The sequence below is a fragment of the Mus pahari genome, chromosome 13 (assembly GCF_900095145.1).
Source record: "Mus pahari chromosome 13, PAHARI_EIJ_v1.1, whole genome shotgun sequence".
NCBI classification, from domain to species: Eukaryota; Metazoa; Chordata; class Mammalia; order Rodentia; family Muridae; genus Mus; species Mus pahari.
The window spans coordinates 9,301,458-9,325,543 of record NC_034602.1 but is presented as its reverse complement, the minus strand read 5'-3'; the positions used below and the strand labels follow the sequence as shown (position 1 = coordinate 9,325,543).

Sequence of the window (24,086 nt, the reverse complement as noted above, 5' to 3'; positions counted from 1 at the left end):
CACTGGACGTTCCTCCAACATTAGGGGCAAGTGCTGGCAGAGGTTCTGTGCAGACAGAACACATGTTTTAAAAAAGCCTGAAAGCATGACAAATAAACTATAATGAAATGTTATTATACCATCAGTCTTCTTTTTTTTTTTTGTTTACTTTTTTTTTTTTTTTTTTTTGCAGTTTGGGTCAGGGAGTAAACAGGTGATCTTGAGAATGAAAAAAACATTGTAAATAGTGTATCGACTGTTTTGTTGTGTCAGTATACATTTGGAGAAAGAAGAAAAAAAAGCTTGAGTGGCTTGGGTGGCCTTCAGAGTTAATTTGGTGAGCTGAGGGTCAGTGAAATGTTGGATCACATCTTACATTGTTCACATTTTTAAAGAGCCAAATTAAAAACAATTTAAAAAATTATGATTAACAAATATATTTGGAGGCTTTCTTTTCTAAACTTTCAGAGTTCTAAAATCTAAAACAATAGCTATCCAAGCCTGGTTTTGTTCTTCACAGAACTTTTGGAAGTATCTGGAGATGATTTTGACTGTTAAAATAACATCTAATGAAAGATATTAATAAATGTTATATAATACATAGACCTCTCCTTCCCCCTGCCCCCCAAAGAAAAGACTATCTGAATCAAAGTGTCAGTAGTACTGTTTAAACTCATGATCTGTATGATTCTGGTAAGGACTTGATCTATTGTTACAGAGTCCCATTGAGGTGGAATAGAGAAATATTTAATTCATCTAGCAATTCTCTTTATTGTGGGAAGCAGTTGAGGGCAAAGCAAAAGGAAAGAATTTGATATAATGTAGATATGTTTCGGTCTGTTTAGTTTACAAATCTGAACAGAAATACCCTTTTAGAAGCTAGAGAGATGGCTTAGAAGTTAAGAGCCCTGGCTGCTTTTCCAGAGGATCTGAATTCAGTTCCCAACATACACAACTGTCTGTAATTTCAGTTCCAGGGGATCTGATCCCCACTTCTAGCCTTCTTGGATACCAGGCAAATGTGGTACACAGGTTTATATGCAGGTAAAACACTCATATGCATAAAATAAAATACTTTCATAAAAGAAAAATACCCCCTTTCCCTCAAAATGTCAGCCTTATATTAATGTACATTTTAATTACTGTATTTTTGAATTGCTGATTATTGCTGCATAGGTTTTTGAAATTATAAATAAACATATAATACTATCTTTTTTAGCATGAGTGATCCTACCTTCATACATCCCCTATGCCTACCTAACTCCTAGTAACTTGTCAAGAAAGAAGCTAAATGTTTGAATAGTTTATGTATGCAAATATGTATGTAGTAAACATCCAGAATTTTCATATTTTATATAAACTCTCATTTCTAGTTCTATAGGTCTCACTTTTGATTCTAATGCTTTTTAATTAATTTTTAAATACTTTGGATGTTGCTGTGATTCATCTCCTTCCTGAGTACTAGGATTGTAGACCTGTGCCACTGTGTTTGGCTTTTAGGTGATGTTTTTGGTGATAAAAAGTGGTAGGATCGGGCTGGTGAGATGGCTCAGTGGGTAAGAGCACCCGACTGCTCTTCCGAAGGTCCGGAGTTCCATTCCCAGCAACCACATGGTGGCTCATAACCATCCGTAACAAGATCTGACTCCCTCTTCTGGAGTGTCTGAAGACAGCTACAGTGTACTTACATATAATAAATAAATAAATAAATCTTAAAAAAAAAAAAAAAAAAGTGGTAGGATCACCTTTGTTATTTACTGTCCATGTGACTTTAGAGAAATTATTAAATGTTTCTGGGATTCATCTAACAAATAGTGAGTGTGATTGGTGATTACTATATTATGAAGTTATTGCCAATGTAAGTGAGTTTATGGGTTGTAAGATACTGTGTCTGGAGAGCCAAATAGTTCAGTGGGGAGAGCATTAGCCTGAAGATACTTTGTTGACTTTAACATTCTCTGTAAGAGTTGTTTCAGAAGAACAAATTAGAAAGGAATATATAGAACTTATCAAAAGCAGTGTGGAGGTAGCAAGGCAATGAATAATGACTGACAACCGTTAGGGAGAAGACAAATTCTAAGTGTCTCTGTCCCTGCTTTCTTTCTCTCTCCCTCAAAAGAAGTACTTAATACATCAACAATTGATGTCCCTTGCTCCAGAGACCCACTTCAGTAGCACCTGAGGTTGGCTTATTGTAAGATTTCTATCAGGCTTTTTTTTTCCTGGTCGTTTCCCCACCCCCACCCCCCCGTGTTGTAGTCATTAGTTTTTCAAAAGGTAAATCTGATCATTTAATTTGTCTGCTTAAATTATTTATAGCTTTATAATTAAGATGAAATTATTGCGTCTCATTTCTTTAAGATATGTGAGTTCCTTTCCTAACATCTTTTTAGCTTTAGAGACTCCACAATTCTCCCCCATTCTTAAATATGTAATTGTCTAAGGCATGTTGAATTCTTTGTGGTACCTGACAATAGATTCTTTTTCTTCCAAATCTTTTCACATACCTCACCTTTTCTAGATCTCCATCACTGTTTTCCCCAATCGGTCTGACTCATTCTTTAGTTCTTGGTAAGCTGTCTACGTATTTATTAATATGTATGGATGTTTTGTCTATTTGTACCGTGCATGTGTCTGATACCCTTAGAGACTAGAAGAAGGTGTTGGATTCCCTGGGACTAGAGTTATAGATGGTTGTGAGCTGCCAAGTGGTTGCTGAGAATTGAACATGGGTCTTCTTGCAAGAATAGCCAGGGCTCTTGACCAGTGATCCATCTTTCCAGCCTCCTGGCATTGACGTTTCATTATTTAAGATTTTTAAGCCATAGGTCAGTTGAAAGAATAGTAGATTAAGCACCACACTCCCATATATATATATATATATACACACACACACACACACACACACATATTTTGACAAACCAGTATGGATATTTCCCCCATTTTCAAACATGTGTCTCCCAATTATAAGACTATTCTGCAGGATTATAGTCATGGTATCTGTGATGTGTATATTCTTGGGCCAGGGAGTGGCACCATTTGGAGGTGTGGCCTTGTTGGAATAGGTGTGACCTGGTTGGAGTAGGTGTGTCACCGTGGGCTTAAGATCCTCACCCTAGTTGCCTGGAAGTCAGTCTTCCACTAGCAGCCATTGGATGAAGACATAGAACTCTCAGCTCTGCCTGGATGCTGCCATGCTCCCACCTTGATGATAATGAACTGAACCTCTGAACCTGTAAGCCAGCCCCGATTAATTGTTGTTTTTCTAAGACTTGCCTTGTCATGGTTTCTGTTCACAGCAGTAAAACCCTAAGACCGTATCTAAGAATGCCAGTGTGTACGTGGTAGCATCATTTGACATAGAGTTAATGCTTAAACATTCTCAGTTGTCCACTCTGTTCTCACTTAATCTGCCCAACTCTTATCACCATGAGTCGAATGGTCAAAAGTAACTTAAAAAGGAGTCCTTAGGCTGGACACAGGGCTTCTACTCTTAGTGACAATTTTGACATTTTGGTTCCCTTAACAAAACACAAATATTATAAGAATATGTTTTTATTTTAATCCCAGGTGTAGGATATGGGGTTGCTTCAGATTGTCCACAGCAGCTGGCTATGATTTGCATCATATAGCAGGGGCATAATTTTTCCAGTGGCAGACGGTGTCTACAGTTGTGTGACATTTGGAATTGTGTAGATGTATCAGAGGATATATAATGCTAGGGCCTCAAGAGGCAGACTGGGTTGTTGGTGGTTGCTGTTGGATGCTGTTGGTTTCTGCTTAAGTAGTCATGCATAAAGATGAAACAAGAAGAAATTAGATATCCTTACAGTGAAGCTCAAACTTGCCTCTAATGAGCAGGAAGTAGTCTAATGGTAATGTTGCCCCCTTTCCTCTCTATCCTTTTTCCCTCTCCTGTTTAGAGTTAGAGGTTTGAAAGGGTAGAAGAAGGGGGATGGAAAAGGGTGGAAGAAAATGAGCCCACAAAGTAGCTGAAAGTCCAGCTATATATAAAATCCATATTAAAAAAATGTACCTAATTGCCAATTATACACAACTCCTATCTTTTTGACCTAGAATATAGTTGTCTGTTCTTTTCAAGATTAATCCACTGCCTGACTATTCATCAATTCTAATATTTCCCATCTCTTGGTAAAGCCAATCCTCCCATTCCCCAAAAAGTTCAAGTACCAAATTAATGTTCTGTTGATTAAAACTATCTCCTTGAACTACCAATTCTTGATTCCTCCTCATTGCCAAACCCCCGAGGCCCACCTCTTTAGCAACCTGTCTTCCATTTCAACACTCACTCAACCTAGGATAAAAGAAAGGCCGACTCATTAAATCTAGCAGCCTATATAATATATTCAGTCTTCATTTGACTTGACCTTACTGTCCTCAAAAGTGACATTAGAAGGTATGAAAAGTTAGAAAAGCATTATTTGTAATTCTCTAAGGTAATGATTTAAAGACAAGATCATTAATTGATAACAAAACCATCAATTGAAAGGTCCTTAGGAACAGGATATTTATTCTTCAAAAACTTGAATGTGAGAGGCTTTAGGATTTGTTTTGTTCTGAAACAAAACACTAAAAGTCACTATCAGTGTTCTAATTTCACTTTGATTGGCAAAAGTTTTGGTAATAATGTAGTTATATCAGTGATCCAAAGAAGGAATAAAGTATCTAAATTTCTTTGGGTTTTTCCTGAAGTATTTATTCACTAGAGACAAGTGGGCCTTTAACTGTGGATTAATTTTAGTAACTACTATACTACTGCTAGGAGTATCCTATTTTCATTTTGAATATTATTTAGTTTTAATTTTAAAATTATAAATTATATTTTTTTGTTCCTGAAACTATCAGTTATTTTATAAGACATTTAAAATATACAAGTATGACTGTCAGAGTTCAGATCCCACTTAAATCAGTAAATTCCAGGTAGGCTAGGTAGTCTACCTGAGAAGCCACAAATGGGGATCCCCCAAACAAGCTAGTTAGGGAGCTTTGCCACCCCAGTGACCTCTGGGTTTGACTGAAAGGCCTTGCCTCAGTGAGTAAGATGAAAGAACTATGGATGATGATTCCCGACAGCAACCTTGGACTTCCGTTTTCTCACATACAAGTCTACTGTTACACATATGTGCCAACATACATAGAACACACATGAAAGAGGAAAAAGACTTTAATTTCTTTTTTTGAATGGTTTACTTATTTTTTCTTTATATGCATTGATTGTTGGGTTTTCTGCATATATGTCTGTGTGCAGGTGTTGGATCCCCTAGAGCTGGAGTTAGAGACAGTTCTGCATCGCCATGTGAATGCTGAGAGTTAATAGATTCCCCACGTAATATAGCCTGATGACTGTTTCCTCTCTCCTCCTCCTCCCAGTTCTCCCCATCTCCCATTCAGATCCACACTCTTTCTGTCTCTACTAGAAAACAAGCTTCTGAGGGGGAGTAATTATAATAATGTGATAAATGATAAAATAAAGGAGAATAGTAATAATAAATAAAAACCGACACATTGGAATAGAACGAAACAAACAGAAGGAAAAGAGCCCAAGAGAAGGCACAGGTTACAGAGACCCACTCATTCTCACATTCTGGAAAGCTTAAACAGGAAGCTATACGTATGCAAAGGACCTGGTATAGACCTGTGCAGGCCCTGTATGCTGTTTCCATCTCTGGGAATTCATATGAGTTCTCATCATGTTGATTTAGAGGGCCTAGTTTTCTTGGCTGGGGTGTGCCAATTCATAGTCCTAGTTTTGGTTCTGAGAGGTACGTGAACTGCTCAGCACACCCTGCTGTCCAGGTAAGGTACAAGGACTATTCTCCCAAGTGTTGTAGCCAGTGAGAGGGAGGGACATGGCCAGTTCTACCACTCTGATGATCCTGTAGATGGTGTGGGACGAGGGAGGGGAGGAAGGTGTGTCTACCTCCTCTTCCCTGCCCAGCAGACAAGTGGGAGGAGGGCTGGCTCTTTGGCCCTCATGCCCTCAGGGCCAGCTCACCTGCCACCCTCACATCCAGCGCCAGCTCTACTCTGCTGCTAAGGTGAAGTACAGGGCCTTTTCTCCTGAGTGCTACAGTAGGTGATGGGCAAGGCTAATTCTACTGCTCTGATGACCTTGGGGCCGGCTCTCTTGCTTGTCATTGGTGGTGACAAGGGGTGAGGAAGTGGATCGATCATCTCTGTCTCTGTCTCTGTCTCTCTCTCTCATGTCACCACTTGGCAGACAAGTTGTGAGACCAATTATTCCATGTTCACACCTTTGGGAGCCTGCCCGCCAGTGCCCCTGCCATCAGGGTCAGCTTTACTGTGCTGCTCAGGTGAGGTGCAGGGCCAGCTCTCCAGCATGCTGCAGTAGGTGAGGGGAAGGGCCAGCTCTTCTGCTCTCATGATTCCTTTGGGGCCAATTCTCCCACTTGCCCACCACAACTGGTGGGAAGAGCAAAAAGGAACAGAGGGGGATTGCTTCCTTGCCAAGAGGCAGGGCTGGCTCTTCCACACTCTTTCGTTCTCAGGGTCAGCTCATCTACAACTCCCACATCCAGGGCCAGCTGTACTGTGCTGCCCAGGTGCAGGACCTGCCCTCCTGATTGTTGCAGTAGTTGAGGGCCAGCTTTCCTGTTCTAATGACCTTGGGGCTAGCTAGCTCTTGCCTTCTGTAGGTGGCAAAGCGAGGCAGGATGGGGGTGCTCTCTTTCATGCCTATGTTACCACATGGCAGACAAGGGCAGGATCAGCTCTGCCATGCTTGTTCCCTTGGGGTCCATACCCTATGGGCTGGCTTCCCTGTGCTCTCACCACCAAGGTCAGCTCTACTGTGCTGCCTAGGTGCAGGGTCCAATCTCCCAAGTGCTGTAGCTGGTGAGGGACAGGGTCAGTTCTCTGCTCTCATGACCCCAGGGCCAGGTCTCCCACCTGCTGCAGGTGGTGAGTGGTATGTATGGGGTGTCTCTCCCTCATCTATGCTACTGTATGGGAGATGAGGAGTAGGGCCAGTTCTCACATCCCTGGGGTCTGGCTCACCTGCAAGTCCTGCCGTGTATAGGGTCCATTCTCCTGAGCACTGCAGCTGGCTAGGGGTGGGGTTCGCTCTCCCATAATGTCCAGGTGAGGGGTGGGGCCAGTTCTGCACAGCTCTCAGACATAAACATGCCCTTAGGTGGCAGCCCTGACCAGGGACATCCACCTGGCCTATGGTGGTAACAGACCTCTGGTGTTGCAGGGCCACAGACTCAGACATGGCCCCAGGTGGCAGCACAGACCAGGACCTCACCATGGTCCCAGGTGGAATCACCAGCTACACACATCAGGCTGTTCCTCACTACTCTTGAGTCTCCAGTTCTGCCTCTCCTCATTGTGCCCACATCCTTTGTTTCTCTTTCTCTTTCATTACTATATGTTTCTCTTAGTGGTGCCTGGGGTCTCTGAGAGTCTGGCATCATTTCAGGAGTGCTATGCTCCACTAGTGCATTATGGTGCCAGGCAGGGGTCATCTTGGGCCTGGTCTGCCTCCTGAGGCCTTCGTGGTGCCCAGCTGGTGGTTATCTTAGGCTAGATCCCTGTCCAGGCCCCGTGATGCCCTATTTGGTGTGTACCTTGCTCAGTACACCAGAGTGGTCCCATGCTAGTATCCTTACCTCAGGCTCTCTCCTGTTTGGGGTCTTTAGTCCTAGGTGAGGGTCTGCTAATCTCCAGCTTGCTCCCAGTGTTGGGAGCTGTTGGGTCTTTGTGGTGCTGTGCTGGTGGTCCTCTCAGACAACTCCCTGACTGAATCTTCTGATGCCGGACTGGTGGTTGTCTCAGGCTCGCTGTTTTCAGGGAATGTTAGGAAATGATGAACAACATCCAGATGTTCCTAAGTCAGAACACTGAGATTAGACATAGCCTTTCTCTCCTCTCTGCCACCCACTGACTCACACGGTACACAGCAGCCACACCTGCAGCACTTCTAAGAGCAGATTCAGAACACATTTCCTGTTGAAAGTAGTAGAATATTTGCTTGTTGTAGCTTTGGAGTGGAGTGGTTTCCTCTTGGCTAAGAAGAATACAATATCCAGGTGGTGGTGGCGCACACCTTTTATCCCAGCAGTTGGGAGGCAGAGGCAGGCAGATCTTTGTGAATTTGAGGACATCCTGGTCCACAGAATGAGTTCTAGAACAGCTAACACTACACAGAGAGACTCTGTCTTGAAAAACAAAACAAAAAACACAGTACCTCACACTGATGCTAATATGTACTGCATTACTCCTAAGGAAGAGTCTAGTCTAGTCTTAAAGAATTCTTTCATAATTAGACACGAATCATTCCTGTCACTTAACAGCACATGCATAACCAGGTATGGTGGTCCATGCTTGTGCTGCAGGTGCTAGGGAGTTTAAGGCAGGCAGATTGCAAGTGTACGTAAGCTTGGGTTAAAAGTGCTCATGGCTAACAGGCTACTTAGTAAGACTGTCTAAAAAACCAACTTAAAAAAAAAGACATAAATAATAGTTGTGAGAGTAAATTTACTTTTTAATCGAAGAGACTGTGGTATAGAAGCAGAAGCATGGACTTTAGATTAGAAAGTCGGAATTCAAATCCCATAGTTCTAATTACTTACCTAAATAGTTTGAAACCACTTACCTAAATAGTTTGAAACCAAGTTACTTTTGAGCCTATTTCTTTTACTATATAATGGAAACTATAAATAAATTTATGAGAATGATTTGAATATCAACAAGATTATCTCAATGGAGCCAATCAATTATGAACTACACTATTTAGTAAAATATTGATGATAGTGTAAGTTTTTTTTTACTATCTTTATATTGCTTTCTTTCATGGCATCCTTGCTTTATTCATTAATAATACATATCTCCTTTTTTACATAAAACTTTAGAAACCCTTAGACCCAGGTATGGGAGTGAAGCAATCTAGTTCTTGTCCTCATTCTGTCTGATCTCTGTCCTAACTCCCCAAGGTAAGAGCGTGAAACAGGAGGAGGATGTGAAGCAACTGCTGCTTCTCGGCCGGTTTGCTGGGTTGGTGCCTAGACCTGGTTGACCTCAGGTTGGGGCATAAGCCTAAGGGCCTCATAACCTTTTGTCGGGTTACTTAGACTCTCTCCTTCACCCTTTCTGGCCTTACCATTGCTTTCTAAGGCATGCAGTGAGAACCATTGTTCTGTGATTGGCTTTTTTCTTTCCTTGGTTTTGCTTCTTCTTGTCCTCATATTTACCCCTCACCCCAGTCTCAAGAGTAGAACTAAACAATAAACAAAGTAATGGAAGTCCATGCTGTTACAGTGTAAATAAATGTTTGAATCATTCGATGACCTCTTCTGGAGTGTCTGAAGACAGCAGCAGTGTACTCACATACAATAAATAAATCTTAAAAACAAAAAAAAACAAAAAAACTTAGCAGTTGTAGTTGTAGTTACTTAGTTTTCCATGTCCCTATATGGGGACTTTTGGACCTACCAGTGGTTAAATAATGACACAGAGACTTATTCATATTTATTATAGCTCAGGCTTTTAGCAGCCTCTCAGCTGTCTCAGTCTAAGTTTAACCCAACTAACTAGCCTATGACTCGCCACTTGACAGCTTCTTTACCTCTCTGTCCCTATTCCAGTCCACTACCTCTGTGTTTCTCTGGATGAACCCCTGTTTCTCATTTCTTCTCCCTTAGACCCTTTCTCAGCCTGTAACTTCTACTGTCCAATTCCTGCCTAGCTGTTGGCTGTCAGATCTTTATTAAAGCCAGTCAGCAAGTAAGAATGTTTACAAAATATGAGGCCAGTGATGGGCCATAGGAATAACAGTACCAAGATCCAGCTAGTACTTAGCTCACTGCCTGTAAGCAATCAACAATTGAATATACAGAGACACCTTCACACAATGTACCCCAGCATGTACCAGTTAATGTGACCTGAGCTTACAAAGGATACTAAATCTTACGGTGTTCCTATGTGCTATTTCTTTTTATAAATGAGGACATGAGATGTCTGGAGGTAAGAAAGCTATCAAATGTCACACAGCTCGTAAATGATCAAAGTCTAAGTTTGTATGGCCAGTTTTCTTAAGCAGTCTGTTATTTCTCAGGAAAGAGAGAGAGCTGGAATCAAGTTTTAGAAAGCCAGATATTTTTATATAAACAAATAATATGGGCTTAGGTTCATATATATTCAAATATAATATAAAACCCATTGTTAATGGCACATGTGGTCTTACGTAATTTTCCACAGTATTCATTTATTTGAAACATATAGTGAACATTTGTAAGTTTATAAAATGCTAGGCATAGTATAGGATGATAAATGAAACAAGTTGAAGTTTTATAGTATAGTGGGGAAAGTAGGAAATGAGCAGATAAGTAAGTCCCTGTAACATGAGAAGGTACTGTAAAGATCGTGAAGTACTTGTTTGCATCAGAGGAATGAAGGACTGGGCCAGTATGTTTAGAAATGGGACAGTTGTCAGGAAAGATCTGTCATCCCAATAGGCAGAGACAGACTCACTGTTAACATGTTGTTGTGTCTCCTGTATGTTGTCATAGAGGTTTTTGCATTAAGAAAGAGATATGCCAGATGTTCTTTTTTTATGACACCACAATTTCAACTTTTGAAATAGTAGCCGAGCCTTTAAAAAAATTATTTTAAGATGGGGTCTTTCTTTGTAGCCCAGGCTGTTCTCAAACTTTAGTCCCCCCTGAACATCCTACATGTGTAACTCATCTGGCTTTGAACATTGCTTTATCATTTCCTCATCTTGTGTTCCAGTTTAGCCTCTGCAGTCTGACTTTCATTCCCATTGTTGACTTGATAGTGCTTCCTGGATGACTTATGATTTCCTAATTGACAAGTCTCAAGGGTTTTTGTTCTTCTGTTTCTCTCATTAGTAGTTTATTGGGGCATTTTGGTCTGATAATTCTGCTTTTTCTCAAACCTTTAAAAAATGTATGTATGGGAGTGTGAGCATGTGTATATGTGTGCATGAGAGGCTGTTTGTGCCATGTGCCCACAGAGGCCTGATGAGGGTGTTGGATCCCTGAACCTGGAGTTAGAAAGTTGTAAGCTGCCTGACTTGAGTGTGTGAACTGAACTCTGGTATCTGAAAAAGCAACAAGTACTCAAAACCACTGAGCCTTCTCTCCAGCCCCACTTTGTGTTTTAATCACAACTTTCCAGATCCTGTGACTGAACCGGGGACCTTGCAGCATGTGCTCTGTCAGTGAGCTTCATTCGCATCCTCTCAAACTTGTAAAAAATGTTTCCCTTTAGAATGTTAAGAGTCTTTTAAACTTTTTTACTTGGTTGTCTTCTCTTACCAGTTTTCTTCAGAGTAAGAAATTCATCAATACTAGCTAGGGTCTTAAAGTTGATAAGAATGGAAAGCTGTCTTGTGGATAAAGCCAGACTTCTTTATTAATTGTTGTCTAGCTCAAGGAATATTTCTATTTAATGAAAGAAAAGAAGAACCAGCATTCCAGAGGCAGAGACAGGCTGATCTGTGAGTTTGAGGCCAGCCTGGTCCAGAGTGAGTTTTAGGATAGCCAGGGCTACACAGAAAAACCCTGTCTCAGAAAAATTAACCCTCACTAACATTTGTCAAAAGAATCAACGATGGTGTCCATCACTGAGCTCCTCCTTCTGATGGAGTAAATGGTTGAGTGAATTAAATCATTTTATTAAATGGTAGCATGAGTTAAAACTATACAGAAGGCTCTATTCCTAGTATGAGTGCTTTGGTAACCACAATTAAAACTTCTTTAAAGAGTTGTCAAGCTTCATTTTACTGTGTGATTTTTGTTTGTTTGTTAAAAGGAAAAAAAAAAGTCCTAAATTTGCTTATGATGCATGACTGACGGGAATATTTAGCAAAGCAGATAGTTTAACAGTGTGCTTTGTTTCTTCTAAGTATTTTCTTTGTGTGTATGTGTATGTGTACACATAAAGATACATATTATGTGCGCGTGCATGTGGAATCAAGAAGGAACAGCCTGCAGATAGTTTCTGTGGTTGTGTAACATTTGAATTCTGGTGACTTTTCCCAGGGTAGGTGGTCATGCCAGGGCCCCAAGAGGCAGGGTGGATTGTTGGTTGGTTGTCATGGTTTGTGAAGTAGTCGTGTGCAAAGAAGAAACAAGAAGAAGAAATTAGATATCTGGACAGTGAAGATCAAACTTGTCCAAGGAACTCAACTGCTGATTAGTTCCTCTAATCATCTAATCAGCAGGAACTAGTCTAAGGATAATGGCTCTCCCTTTCCTTACCCTGACTTTATTAAGGATCTCTTCCTCTATCTTTTTTTTTTTTTTTTTGTCTTATCTAGTGTTGGGAGTTGAAAGGGGAGAAGAAAAGGGGTGGAGAAAGAAAACCCCACAAAATAGCAAAAAACAAGTTACACACAGAGATTCGAATTATATATTTACACTTGGATTGCTTTTGAGAAAGTGCTACTTGTTTTGAAAAACTATTTGTGATGTGTATTATGTCTAAGATAGATTTTGTTTGTATTGTCTTAATTATTACTTGTTTTTTATTTTTAGCTGAGTGGTGATTTTATGCAATGGCTTCAAGCCACAGTTCTTCTCCAGTGCCTCAAGGAAGCAGCAGTGATGTTTTCTTTAAAAAAGAGGTAGATCCAACAAAACGCATTCGACCTGTGCAGTCACTGCCAGATGTGTGTCCCAAGGAACCCACAGGTAATTACTTTTTGAGGAATTTTCTGATGATTTGTGTTATAAAAAGTGTAGTCAGTCTTCATGTACTTACCTCAAAAGAGTAGATTTTACAATGATTAAAAAAACAAAACACAAACAAACAAAAAAACCAAAATGGGGCTGGAGAGATGGCTCAGTGGTTAAGAGCACTGACAGCTCTTCCAGAGGTCCTGAGTTCAAATCCCAGCAATGGCATGGTGGCTCACAACCATCTGTAATGGGATCTGATGCCCTCTTCTGCTGTGTCTGGAGAGTGACAGTATACTCATATACATAAATTAAATAAATAAACCTTTAAAAAAATAAAAAAAATCCAAAAACAAAATGTGTAGTCAATTGGGAAATTAAAATATAGTTTTTTACTCATTTCCACTAAGTAAGGAAACTGGAAAAGTATTAAAAAACGGAGGTACATATTGAAAACTGTTTAGTTAAGATGTAGTGATCAGTTCTCACTATTGGCAGATTCTGTATTTGTCAATATTCTTACTCCCTAAAATGTATTTTAGCCCCAGTGTTAAATATTTGTTGTACTTTGGTGGTATTTGCAGGTGTGTGCAGAGCAGTAAAAAATTTGAGTTGTGTAACACAGGTGTTCCTCGCTGTGAGTGCTCAGCCTTCTTTTCTCGGCTCTGGAAACAACACCTTTCTGGAGCCTGTTTGATGTCACGCGCTTGGTTTGTTGTTTTCTGTGTTAGAGATGTTGCTGTTTGGAGTGGTTTGTAGCTCAGTGCTCACGGGCTGTCTAGTGTAGGTAAACAGAAAATGTATGCTGTGCTTTGTGGAGAAAGTATGTAGAAAGCTTCATTCCAGCACTATGTATAATGTTGACAGCCATAAACTGTGTGTTGTAATGACTGATGGATGGTAATAAGTGTCTTCACCCTGGAACGTGGACATATTTGCTGACTGAGGAAAGTGAGGGACAGTCGCCTCAGGGAGCAGGAATTTCACTATTTGGTGTGAGGCATTCCCAGTGACTTTACTTAGCAAATCTGTTAACTCATGCAGTTAGTGTACATTGTTCTTTTCTTTATGATTAATGCTGCACCAGTGTTATGTCATCTGATTATAAGCCAAACAAAGGGTTTTTAAATGAGTGCCTGCCATAATAAAATGGGGGAAAAAGACCTGTCTTCTAAAGAAAAACTTAGGTTTTTAGTTTTCATAAAAACTAAAATTAATAAGTTGATAAAAATTATTATTAAAAATTAATTAAATCACAGTGATTTTTATTCTTTGCTGTGGAAAAAGTTTAGTTGACTATAAAATGGACTGTAAGCATTTTATTTTTCTAAGATCTATTTGCAAACATAGAGCCAACTTTACATAGTTCTCTTGTTTACTTTTGCAGGTGATTCACATACTTTATGTGTTGCCCCATCTCTAGTTACAGATCAACATAGATGGACTGTGTATCATTCCAAAGTAAATCTCCCAGCAGCATTAAATGATCCTACACTAGCAAAAAGAGAATCTGACTTCTTCACAAAAACTTGGGGATTGGACTTTGTGGACACCGAAGTCATACCTTCACTCTACCTCCCACAGATCAGCAAGGAGCATTTTATAGCATATCAGCAGGAAATCTCTCAGGTAACACCTAATCTTGAATTTAGTGATCAAGTCAAAAATAATAGGAAGATTTTTAGTTTGACTCATGTAGATTTTTGAGTAAGAATCTTTGAAGTCATTTTTTAAAAAATGTGTACAAATTCTGCTGTCCTGGGTTATGTTTCTGTCTTTAGATATATTTTAATAGATTTATGTTACTTTTGTAGTGATTTTTTTTTTTTTTTCACGATTACAGATTTTTATTAGTGTTAAGATTTGATGGGACCCTACCCTACCTGCCAAGGAGAAAGTTCTGGGAGTTAGATGATTTGTGAGACTTAAGAGATGATCAGGTTAGGGTGTGAGAAGGAGAAGGCAAGCTCCCACATTAAACAAACAGGTACACAGATTCTTATGGACACAGGATGCAGGCAGTGAGTGGATGCTGCCTATCAGTAATTTGATTACTCAGGTGCAAGGCCAAAGCACAGTCTGTCACCACTGATGAGCAGCTCCGTGTTCCTCAGGAATGTGGGCAGAACCATAAGGGTGCTAAAGCCAGAGTGGCCTGTGACAACACTAACTGGGAACATTGCTACTATAAAGACACATCTTGGGAAGGTGGGCCATTGCAGCAGGCAAACATTTGATACTGGAGACATCTTCAGAAGATGAACAACTTCATTAGAGAATTGTCAATTCTTCAGGAATTAGGATCTAATGTAAGTAGCTGACCAGTGTGAAGAGATGAGGAAGTGAAAGTGGTGACATTGCTGCTGTAAGAACAAAAGAGGGTTCCTGAGAGAAACCTAACGATGACAGCTTTTTCAAGTCTAGAGCCCAGACCAGTCCGGAGGCTTCCATATTTGGAAATCCCCAGTCCTGACTTCAGTACCCTGTTGTATATTTTTGTTGCTGTTTTTTAAACACCATAACTACTTCTGGATCCAAATTGTTGGCTCCATAGTCTACGGTTGGGTAAGTTTATCAGTGAGATGACCCAAGACTGAGAATATTCTGCCCAAAGAATTGACTGGGTATGTAGGAGACACTGAACAATCTTTGTCTTTCCTGGTATGGAGCCTGTATCCTGATACCTATTTGTTGACTTTAGAGACTATGAGGATTGGCCACTGAAAGACCTCTATTTTCTTGGGAATGATTTCCTAAGGTTTCTCTTTTAAGCAGTAGAATGTAGTCTGGCATCAGTCATCCCTTCAGGTGAACGCTGTGAAGAGGAAGCTTTGAATGTTAGACAAACCTTTTGTGCTGATTGGAAGACCCTGGTGGCTAAGGTCTCTAGGTACATCCAGACTGCAATCCTAAGCTTGGGCAACGATCTAGTTACATAAATAATACCAGTAACTTGATATTGAGCTAGAACTAGTTTGTAAAAGATGCAAGATTGAGTTTTCCAAAGAGATGGAAGGAAATAAAACTGTCCTAGACATGTTGAAGGACGGGGCCATAGAAACTGATTCCTCTCTTGCCAGCATGCCTACTGAGACAAAGAGAGCTTCACATATCCTACTGTGCTTTAGCCTACTGCCTTCTTGTCTGGAGATGATATCCGTGAAGTTGGTAACTTACTCTGAATCTGAGCTTTAACTGTTGGGTCTGCTTTGTTGTGATTTGTCACAGGATTTGGTGCTAGAAGAGGGGAAGTCTATACAGGAGGAGATCCTGTCATCCCTTATTACACACACATTTGGCTTCCTGCAGACCAAAGCCATCTTCTTGCATTGGACTTCTAGGGAGTATATGTGGCCAAATGAGACACAGTCTGTCTCCTAGTGCTAAATCCTAGTGTTAAAGGCTTTTCTATGGCAGGCTATGTTCTTTTGAGGATGGGATACTGCCAGGTGTAGGCTTTGGAGGGGATAATTCTGTAAATCATCTGACTAACTTCATCAGGGGACTGTAGTTACAGGAAGGATTTGTTGGACTTGAGCGTCTACAGTTGAGCTAGAAGAGAAAGACAAACAACAGCATAAATATATTAAGAGTTGGGGAGGTAGAAAGAGAGTATCGCTTTCCAGTCTCAATTGCTAATGTTTGGATTTTTTTAGACAAGGTCTTACTCTGTAGCCTCAGCTGGCCTAGAACTCACTATATAGACCGGACTGACCTCAGAGCCAGGGACCCGCCACCTCCGCCTACCAGCTCACACCTGGTAGGAGAAGGTTTTGAAACAGTGTTTCAGCCATTTCTTTATGAACTTTATTTAAAATGCAAGTAGAAAAGGTTAGAGGTAGCTCAGGAAATGTTCCAAATTGCTAGTATAGCCCCCTCCCCTCCCCTCCAACATACACACACTTAAAGAGAGTAAAAGAGCATGCATAATTCTGCTTAAAGCATTTGGGAGATTGTTTGCTGATAAGTTCTCAAGAAAAAAATAATCAGAGTAGAACTTTCCCGTGTCTCGGTTTACTCCAGCAGAGCGCCTCAGTGTAAGCAGATACTTTTACTGTGTCCAGACAAGGGTCCGATTTTGTGCTTATGTTTTCTTTTTTTCTTTTTACTGTTTTTCTTTTCCTTCCCCCCACCTCCTCCCTCTCTCTTTTCCTTTTCCTTTTTCTTTTTCCTTTTCTTTTTCTTTTGAGGCAGGGTCTCACTCTGTAGCCCTGACCTGCCTGGAACTTGCTATGTAGATCAGGATGGCCCCAAACTCACCGAACAAACTTAAAAGAGTGCTGCCTGCCTGTACCTCCTGAGTATTGAGGTTAAAGATCTCAGCAACCTTCTTTAAACTCTGCTTTCTGAAAGCAATAATTGAATGCTGAGTTTGAAATGGCCTATTACTCACTATTAGCAAGTGATTATTAGTAATATCCCAGTTACCAGTTCAGTCTTTAAAAAGTCAGCTGGCACTGTGGGAAATAAGTACCAACAAAAGCTAGCTAGCTGTGCTGACCTGGGCCTGTGTGTGTTCGCACTTCACTGTGCTGCCCAGCTGCCTCAACTGCTCCTTCCACCTTAGCCTCCTTAGTGAGATTATAGCCAAGAGCCATTATCCAGGTCACTACATATTTATGTTTTTATAATTACTAGGTGATGCATATTTTAATTTACAATGTAAATGTCTGATTTTGTTTTGCTTGTTTCCATTGTTAATTTTGTGGAGATAGGATGAATATGGCTATATTGACATTAATTTGTATAATATCAGATTTGTAACAAGTATTCTCAATTATTTTTATATCTGCTAGTATAATAGAGATCTAAATTAGTGACAGAGTGGTCTTGGGAAGGATATGGAGCAATAGAAGCTCTCATTCATTGCTGGTGGATATACAGAATGGTTTAGCACCTTGGCAAACAGTCTATAAGTAACTGACAGACTGTTTCTAGAACTTCGAACACTACTAGCTAAGTGTTTCCTTGTCTCCACATCCCACTTTTCCCACGTGTTTTTTTTTTTTAATTATTACCTTTATTTAGTTAATTATATTTATTGTGTGTATGTATGTGTGTGAGCACGTGCATGCTGAGGCACAGGCATAGAGGAAAGAGGACACCTTTGGCAATTGATTCTTGATGCCTCATGGTCTTGGTCCTTGGCTGAGCCATCTCATTTGGAAAGGAAAATAAGCTTTATCTCTTTATCTATCTCTCTATATCATCTCTCTCTCTCTCTGTCTATCTACCTACCTATCTAGATGATTGGGTAAACCCAGTGTTTTACACAAGCTAGGTAAGTTCCTACCACCTGGCTATATATATCCATATCCCTCCATAGTGGTATTTGGTTCTGTTTCTATTTGTATTTAATTTCAGAAGCTAGTGATTTTATATTGACAGTTTCAGAAGTAATTTTGTATATTTTAATTATGTTGTAGAACATTTTGATGCTTTGAATAATCATATTTCCACATAGCATTGATTATAATTTCATTGTTTTTTATTAGAGAGAGAAGATTCATGAGAGATGCAAGAATATTTGTCCTCCTAAAGATACCTTTGACAGGACTCTTTTACATATTCATGGTATGAGTATATGCTATTTATAGACAATAAGCATAGTTAAACTTATTAACGAACAAGTTATTAACATTGGAACTTTGTTTCCTATTATATGTACCTTTTTTTTTTTTTTTTTTTTAGTAAATTCTTTCTGTGTTTGTTTCTGTGGTACTGGGGATTGAAACCTAGTATGCTAGGCTGTACTCCTAGCTTTTATTTTTAGTAAGAAATTTTATAATCTAAAAGCATAATCTTTTCTACAAGCTTCTTAGAGAATGATCGTGATCGTGATAGTAGTATAATCCTTCAGTTTGACAAGTATTTAATTTCTTGGTATTTGGTGCATTGCTTGTTGCTTAAAAGTAAAAGAGTAAGAATTTCTCAAGGAATTTAAAGAAAAAAACCCAAAATTCATAGCACTTTATATTAGTCACTTCAGCTTTATAAGATTGTACACGTGCCAGCTTTCTTCCTCAGCTTAAAAAATGTCCCATAATTGATGATTATGACTTGTGCTTTAATTTAGCTAGTGTGAAACATTTATGTATTTGGTAGGGATTATATATTTTCTAGGAATGAAAATGAATACACATGCACATAGGAGAACAATGTATACAAAGCCATAGAGTCAAGAGAGAACAAAGCATGTTCAGAGAGCTTCAAGCCTTTCACTTGTTGGCTCTACTGGGAGTAAGAAATGAGGTTAAAGGAATAGGCAGGGATCAGGCCATAGAGAATTTTGTATATTATGCTCAGGAATTTTGTCTAAAGACAATGTAGAACTATATAAAATATTTTTAGGCAGGCATGGTTGGATTTTTAATTGTACATTCCTTGTGAAAACAGTTAATAAGTAGTTATATGATGATAAGACCAGAGACAAGAAGATACGTGGCTACTGTAGTAATATAAGAAATGGTGTCCCAATAATAGAGAGGACATGGAGAAGAAGTGAGAGCAGAGCAGATGGATAAGTAACCTAGCTTCCGTGGTCTGTCAGTCAGTTTTAGTAATGAGTAAAACGATGCAGTGATCAGTCCTATATTTGGTGCTTGAGCAGCAGCTATCACGGAGAGAGGGAGGAAAGATTTTGGAAGAGATGGAGGCGAGTTTGTCTGGCAGTTTGTAATTAAAGAAACATCTTGTTGGCAACCTAGAGCCCAGGAAGGAGAACTTTAGGCTGAAATGCAGGCGTGGAGATTATGAGAGATAATTCAGTATGATTGACAGAGACACGGTATTTGAACATAAGGGTGTCAGTGGGATTACTCATGAGGGTTGAGTGAGAGGAAAGGACTGGTGACAGACCACTGTGAAACGGTCTCGCTTAGGTACATAGAAAACGAGTTACTCTTGAAGTAGATACAGAAAAGAGGTCAGAGAAAAGGACATCTCAAAGAGAATCCACACTGGAAATGCAAAGCTGTGAGAGTCTTAGAGAAGAGAATGTTTGACTTGCAAGGTCAGAATGCTCTTTGTATGCTGAGAAGTCTTTTAGGATTTGACAGATTTTTAGAGTGAGCCTTTAGAGCAGAATAATGGTTTCAGAAACCTTGATTTCTGAAACTACCTAAGAAGGGTGTACATGAGCAAGAAGTGTAGACTGTTGGTGAGGATGAACTTGAAGTAAGGTACTGATTGGCTGAAGAGTTCTGAGTGGATAAGGCAGGAGAGGCATTTAGTTTTTCTTACGCCTTGCTCCCGAGGTGGCTTCCTTGCTTCATCCCATTCCTGGACCTAGGCTTTATCTTCAGTTTTGTAAATGAGAGAGAGCTGGGCATATTTCCATGCAGAGATAAGGAAAGAATTTGAAGCTATGAAGAGGCAAGTAATGAGTGAAGCAGACTTGTAGAAGAGACATGAGGGGTGGAGTCCAAGTGTAGAAAGGCTGAATGGAGAAAAGAAAGAGGGACCGAATCAGAGATTAGCTTGGCAGGATGAAGACAAAAGTGTTCATTTGTAGATACATTTGGAGGTGATACAAACCAAGATGTCAGAAAAGAAAATCAATATGCTATCAAAAATCAGTCTTTGACCAGAAATTCAGAATGAAATTTTGAATAAAATAAAAATAGTATTTCTAGTTGAATATGTAAAACACAACTATAATCCTAGAATTTGGGAGGCAGAGGCAAGAGAATTATGAGTTTGAGGGTAGCTTGGGCTACATAATAAGTTCCAGGCCAACTTAGACAATAGAACAAGACTTTGTGTCAAAAAACAAAAGCAATTAACAACAACAATAAATAGCAAAATCCCACATTTCTATTTTAGAATTTTCTAATATAGTTTCTAAAACCACATAGCACACCATACCTAATTTAACAAAAACGTAATGAAAAGGGCATCCAAAAGACTTGGAATGGATTCACCTGTTTGTTGCTAACTGGTAAGTTTATTTGGAACATTGTCTTGTGCAGTGTGGCCTATCAGAGTGGAGACAGTAGGGAGACCGAGGAATCCTTGAGGGACAAAATGTCAGTACTTCCTGAGTTAACCCAGTGCAATATTAAAGTTTTCATAATGTATTTATAAATGTAAACTGAAAATAAATATGGAAAATTGTATTTACCTTTTACTTTTTTTCATAGACAAATCCAGGACAGATCTGGAGCAAGTACCTAAGGTAATGAGGCTTAACAATAAGAACACACTTTTAATATCTAACTTTTTAGTATTTAATATAATATCTTTTAATATTTTTCCTTATAAGATGCCTTCAGTTGACTGTTTTGACAAGTGAGACTGTTTTGTCCGAGAGGCCTTAAAATGTATATAAACACTTTAATTTGAAGATTTCTTCAGATAAGTCATTTTTCCTCTTTATTTTTATGTAAAATATTTAATCAACAAGACACCTTTGAAATGAAATTTGCTTTGTTGACTCTCTGCTCCCTTATGACCCCATCTCTCAACACTCCTGTATACCATTTTTCCCTTCACACCCTCCGCCTCCTCCTTCTGTTCCAGCCTCTTGGCTATGCTACTTCCTCAACACTTCTTCCCCTCCCGTAGCCTTCTTTCCAGTCTCATAGTCTGTCCATGCTTATGCTGTTTATATGTAAATGTTATAAGCAAGGTTCTGGATATGTCAGTGTTCCTGAGATTCTGTTACTTTCCTTAATATACCTTCCAGATTCACCAATTTTCCTGTAAATTTCTTTTGTCCTTATAGTTAAGATTCTCTTGTATTTATAGTTCACATTTTTATTATCCCTCTGTTGGTGAACATCTCCATTGGTTCCATTTCCTTGCTATTATGAGTAATTTGGCAGTAAACATGGATGTGCAGGTGTAGGCTATTGAATTCTTTGAGTATATGCCTAGGAGTAATATAACTAGATCATATACCTAGTTCTGTTTTTAGTTTTAGAGAAACGTCCATACTGATCTCCTTAATGCCTGTGGCAGGTCATACTTCTAGTGATTAAAGGCTTCTCTCCCACACCTGGGCAGCATCCGTTGTCTTTTAAACATTCTGACTGGGATAAGATTGAATCCTAAGGTAGTTTTAATTTGTTTTTCCCTGATGGCTAAGGGTGTTGAACACTTCTTAACGTACTAGTTGGCTAGTTGTCTGTCTTTCTCTCAAACTATCTATTCATCTAATTACTATATTTTTGCTCTTCAGATATTCTAGATATTAATCTGTCTAAAATATAGCTGGCAAAGATTTTTTTCTCAGTCTTTACAGGCTATTTGTTCTGTGGATAGTTTCTTTGCTGTGCAGAAACTTTTTAAATTTCATCTAGTCTTATTTGTTAATTCTTGGGGTTATTTACAGTACTATTGGGGTTTTGTTCAGAAGGTTCTTTTCCATGCCTATATCTTGATGTATGTGTCCTGTTTTTCTGCAGCAGCTTCAGCATTTCATGTTTGAAGTTAATTGATGCATGTTGATTTCTGTTCAGGGTAAGAGATATGGGTCTAGTCTCAGTCTTTTGAGGTGGGTATCTAGTTTCACCAGTACCATTTGTTGGATAGGTTCTCTTTTTTTCCAGTGTACAGTTTTGACTAGATGACCGTAGTGCGGGCTCATTTCTTTGTCATTATGTTTCATTGATCCAAATGTCTACTGTATGTATGTATGTATGTATGTATGTATGTATATATTTATTGCTAGCTAGCACTCTGTTGTCTGTGCCACTATGGTAAAATTTGAGCTCAAACTATTTCAATACCTGCTACAAGTGTTCTTTCTCTTAAGAATTACTTTGGCTGTGTGTGCTTTTTTTCTGTTTCCATATGAATTTTTTGTTTTTCTAGTTCTGTAAAGAATGTGATTAGAATTTTGATGGGTATTCCATTTAATCTGAGACTGTTTGTAGTTGTATATTCATTTTTACAACATTAATTCTGCCAGTCCCAGAACAAGGAAGGCCTTTTCTTCATGTAGTATCTTTGAAATTTCATTTTCTAGTGTCTTAAAATTTTCGTTGAAGAGATCTTTGATTTTCTTATCTTTTTGAGCTGTTGCAATTAGGGTAATTTAAATTTCTTTCTCAGTAAATTCAGTATTATATATGAAAGTGCCTAGTTTTTTGTTTTTTTATGTGTGTGTGTGTGTGTGTGTGTGTGCGTTTGTTTTGTTTTTTTGTATGTTGAAATTTTGTGCTCTGCTACTTCATTGAAAGTGTTTAAAAGTTTTCTGGTAGCATCTGTAAGGGCTTTTAAGTATAGAATTGCTATCTGAAAATAGAAATAACTTCTTTTTTTAGTTTCATTCCTTTTCTTTCTTTTTGTCTTGGGGACCTAGCTACAACTTTGAACACCATTTTGGATAAGAGATAGTGGACACCCCTGTCTGGCTTTAGATTTTAGGAAATGTTTTCAGCTGTTCCCCATTTAGTATAATACTGGCCATGTATATCCTTTATTATTTTGAGGTACAGTCTGTTCATGCTTTCTCCAGTACATTTATTATGAAACCATATTAAACTTGGTCAGATGTTTACATCTATTTCAGAGGACCAACTAGGTTATTATTGTTATTTTTTACATTTTCATTTGTTTCGAGGGATTTCTAAATTTCTCCCAATTTTTGCAGTGATTAGTGTACTGTGTGATCTCCCAGGTATTTATGATCTTCCAGAAGTTGATGTTACCGCTGACTTTTACTTTAATTCCACTCTAGATAATGTATACGGAATTCTTTCAGTGTGTGTGTGCATGTATTTAAGGCATGCTGGCTGCGATGAGATCAGTTTAGAAGGCTCCGTGTGCTGCTAAGAAGCATCTTATCTATGCTTGCTATATGTTGGTTGGACTATTCTATAGATACTTGTTAAACCCAGTCAGTTTATGGTATAACTTAAGTGTATTTGCTGACTTTAAGTTTTGGAGACCTGTCTAAACATGAAAGTGAGGTCACAAACTCTGCTGCTGTTACCATATCAGGACTTAGGTGATATTTTATGTCATTTAGTGTTTGTTTTATGAAACTGGGAGCACCAATATTTGGTGCATAAATGGTTACAAGTGTTAGTTTTTCTTGGTGAATCATTTCATGTATTCAGTTGTCCTCTTGAAAAGTGTGTGTGTGTTTGCATATTTGTGTGTATGTGTGTCATATGTGTACAGGTGGCTGTGGAGGCCAGAAGATGACATCAGATTGCCTGGGACTGCAATTTCAGGCAGTTGTGAGCTGCCTAATACAGGTGCTGGGAACTGAACCTAGATCCTCTCCGTGGAACAGCCAGTGCTTGTACCTGCTGAGCCATCTCTCCAATTTCTTCAGCATTCTCCGTTGTCTCCTTTCATTGGATTTATTTGAATTCATTTGATTTTATCTGTTTTCTGAGATGCAAGAATAGCTTTGCCTGCTAGTTCACTGCTTCTGTTTGCTTGGTAGGTTGATAACACACTTTAACATTC

General features: G+C 39.1%; 2 protein-coding genes and 1 pseudogene across 3 annotated transcripts in view; 1 reads left to right on the top strand and 2 right to left on the bottom strand.

The window, feature by feature from the left end:
* The window catches only part of LOC110330850 (basic proline-rich protein-like), a 10,685-nt gene extending 3,593 nt beyond the window's left edge, over positions 1 to 7,092 (bottom strand). The window contains exon 1 of the mRNA XM_021211166.1: positions 7,018 to 7,092. Coding sequence (XP_021066825.1) covers positions 7,018 to 7,092 — 75 coding nt within the window. The remainder of the gene's footprint in view (positions 1 to 7,017) is intronic.
* Positions 1 to 24,086, top strand: part of Vps54 (VPS54 subunit of GARP complex) — a 77,633-nt gene that overhangs the window by 3,260 nt on the left and 50,287 nt on the right. The window contains exons 2-5 of one of the 2 annotated variants that reach the window (XM_021210944.2): positions 12,522 to 12,677; positions 14,050 to 14,291; positions 18,158 to 18,236; positions 20,804 to 20,838. In XM_021210944.2, the coding sequence (XP_021066603.1) occupies positions 12,542 to 12,677; positions 14,050 to 14,291; positions 18,158 to 18,236; positions 20,804 to 20,838 (492 nt within the window). In that variant the 5' untranslated portion in view covers positions 12,522 to 12,541. The remainder of the gene's footprint in view (positions 1 to 12,521; positions 12,678 to 14,049; positions 14,292 to 18,157; positions 18,237 to 20,803; positions 20,839 to 24,086) is intronic. The other variant, XM_021210945.2, reaches the window with a different exon arrangement.
* On the bottom strand, positions 7,815 to 7,953 carry LOC115065282 (annotated as a pseudogene).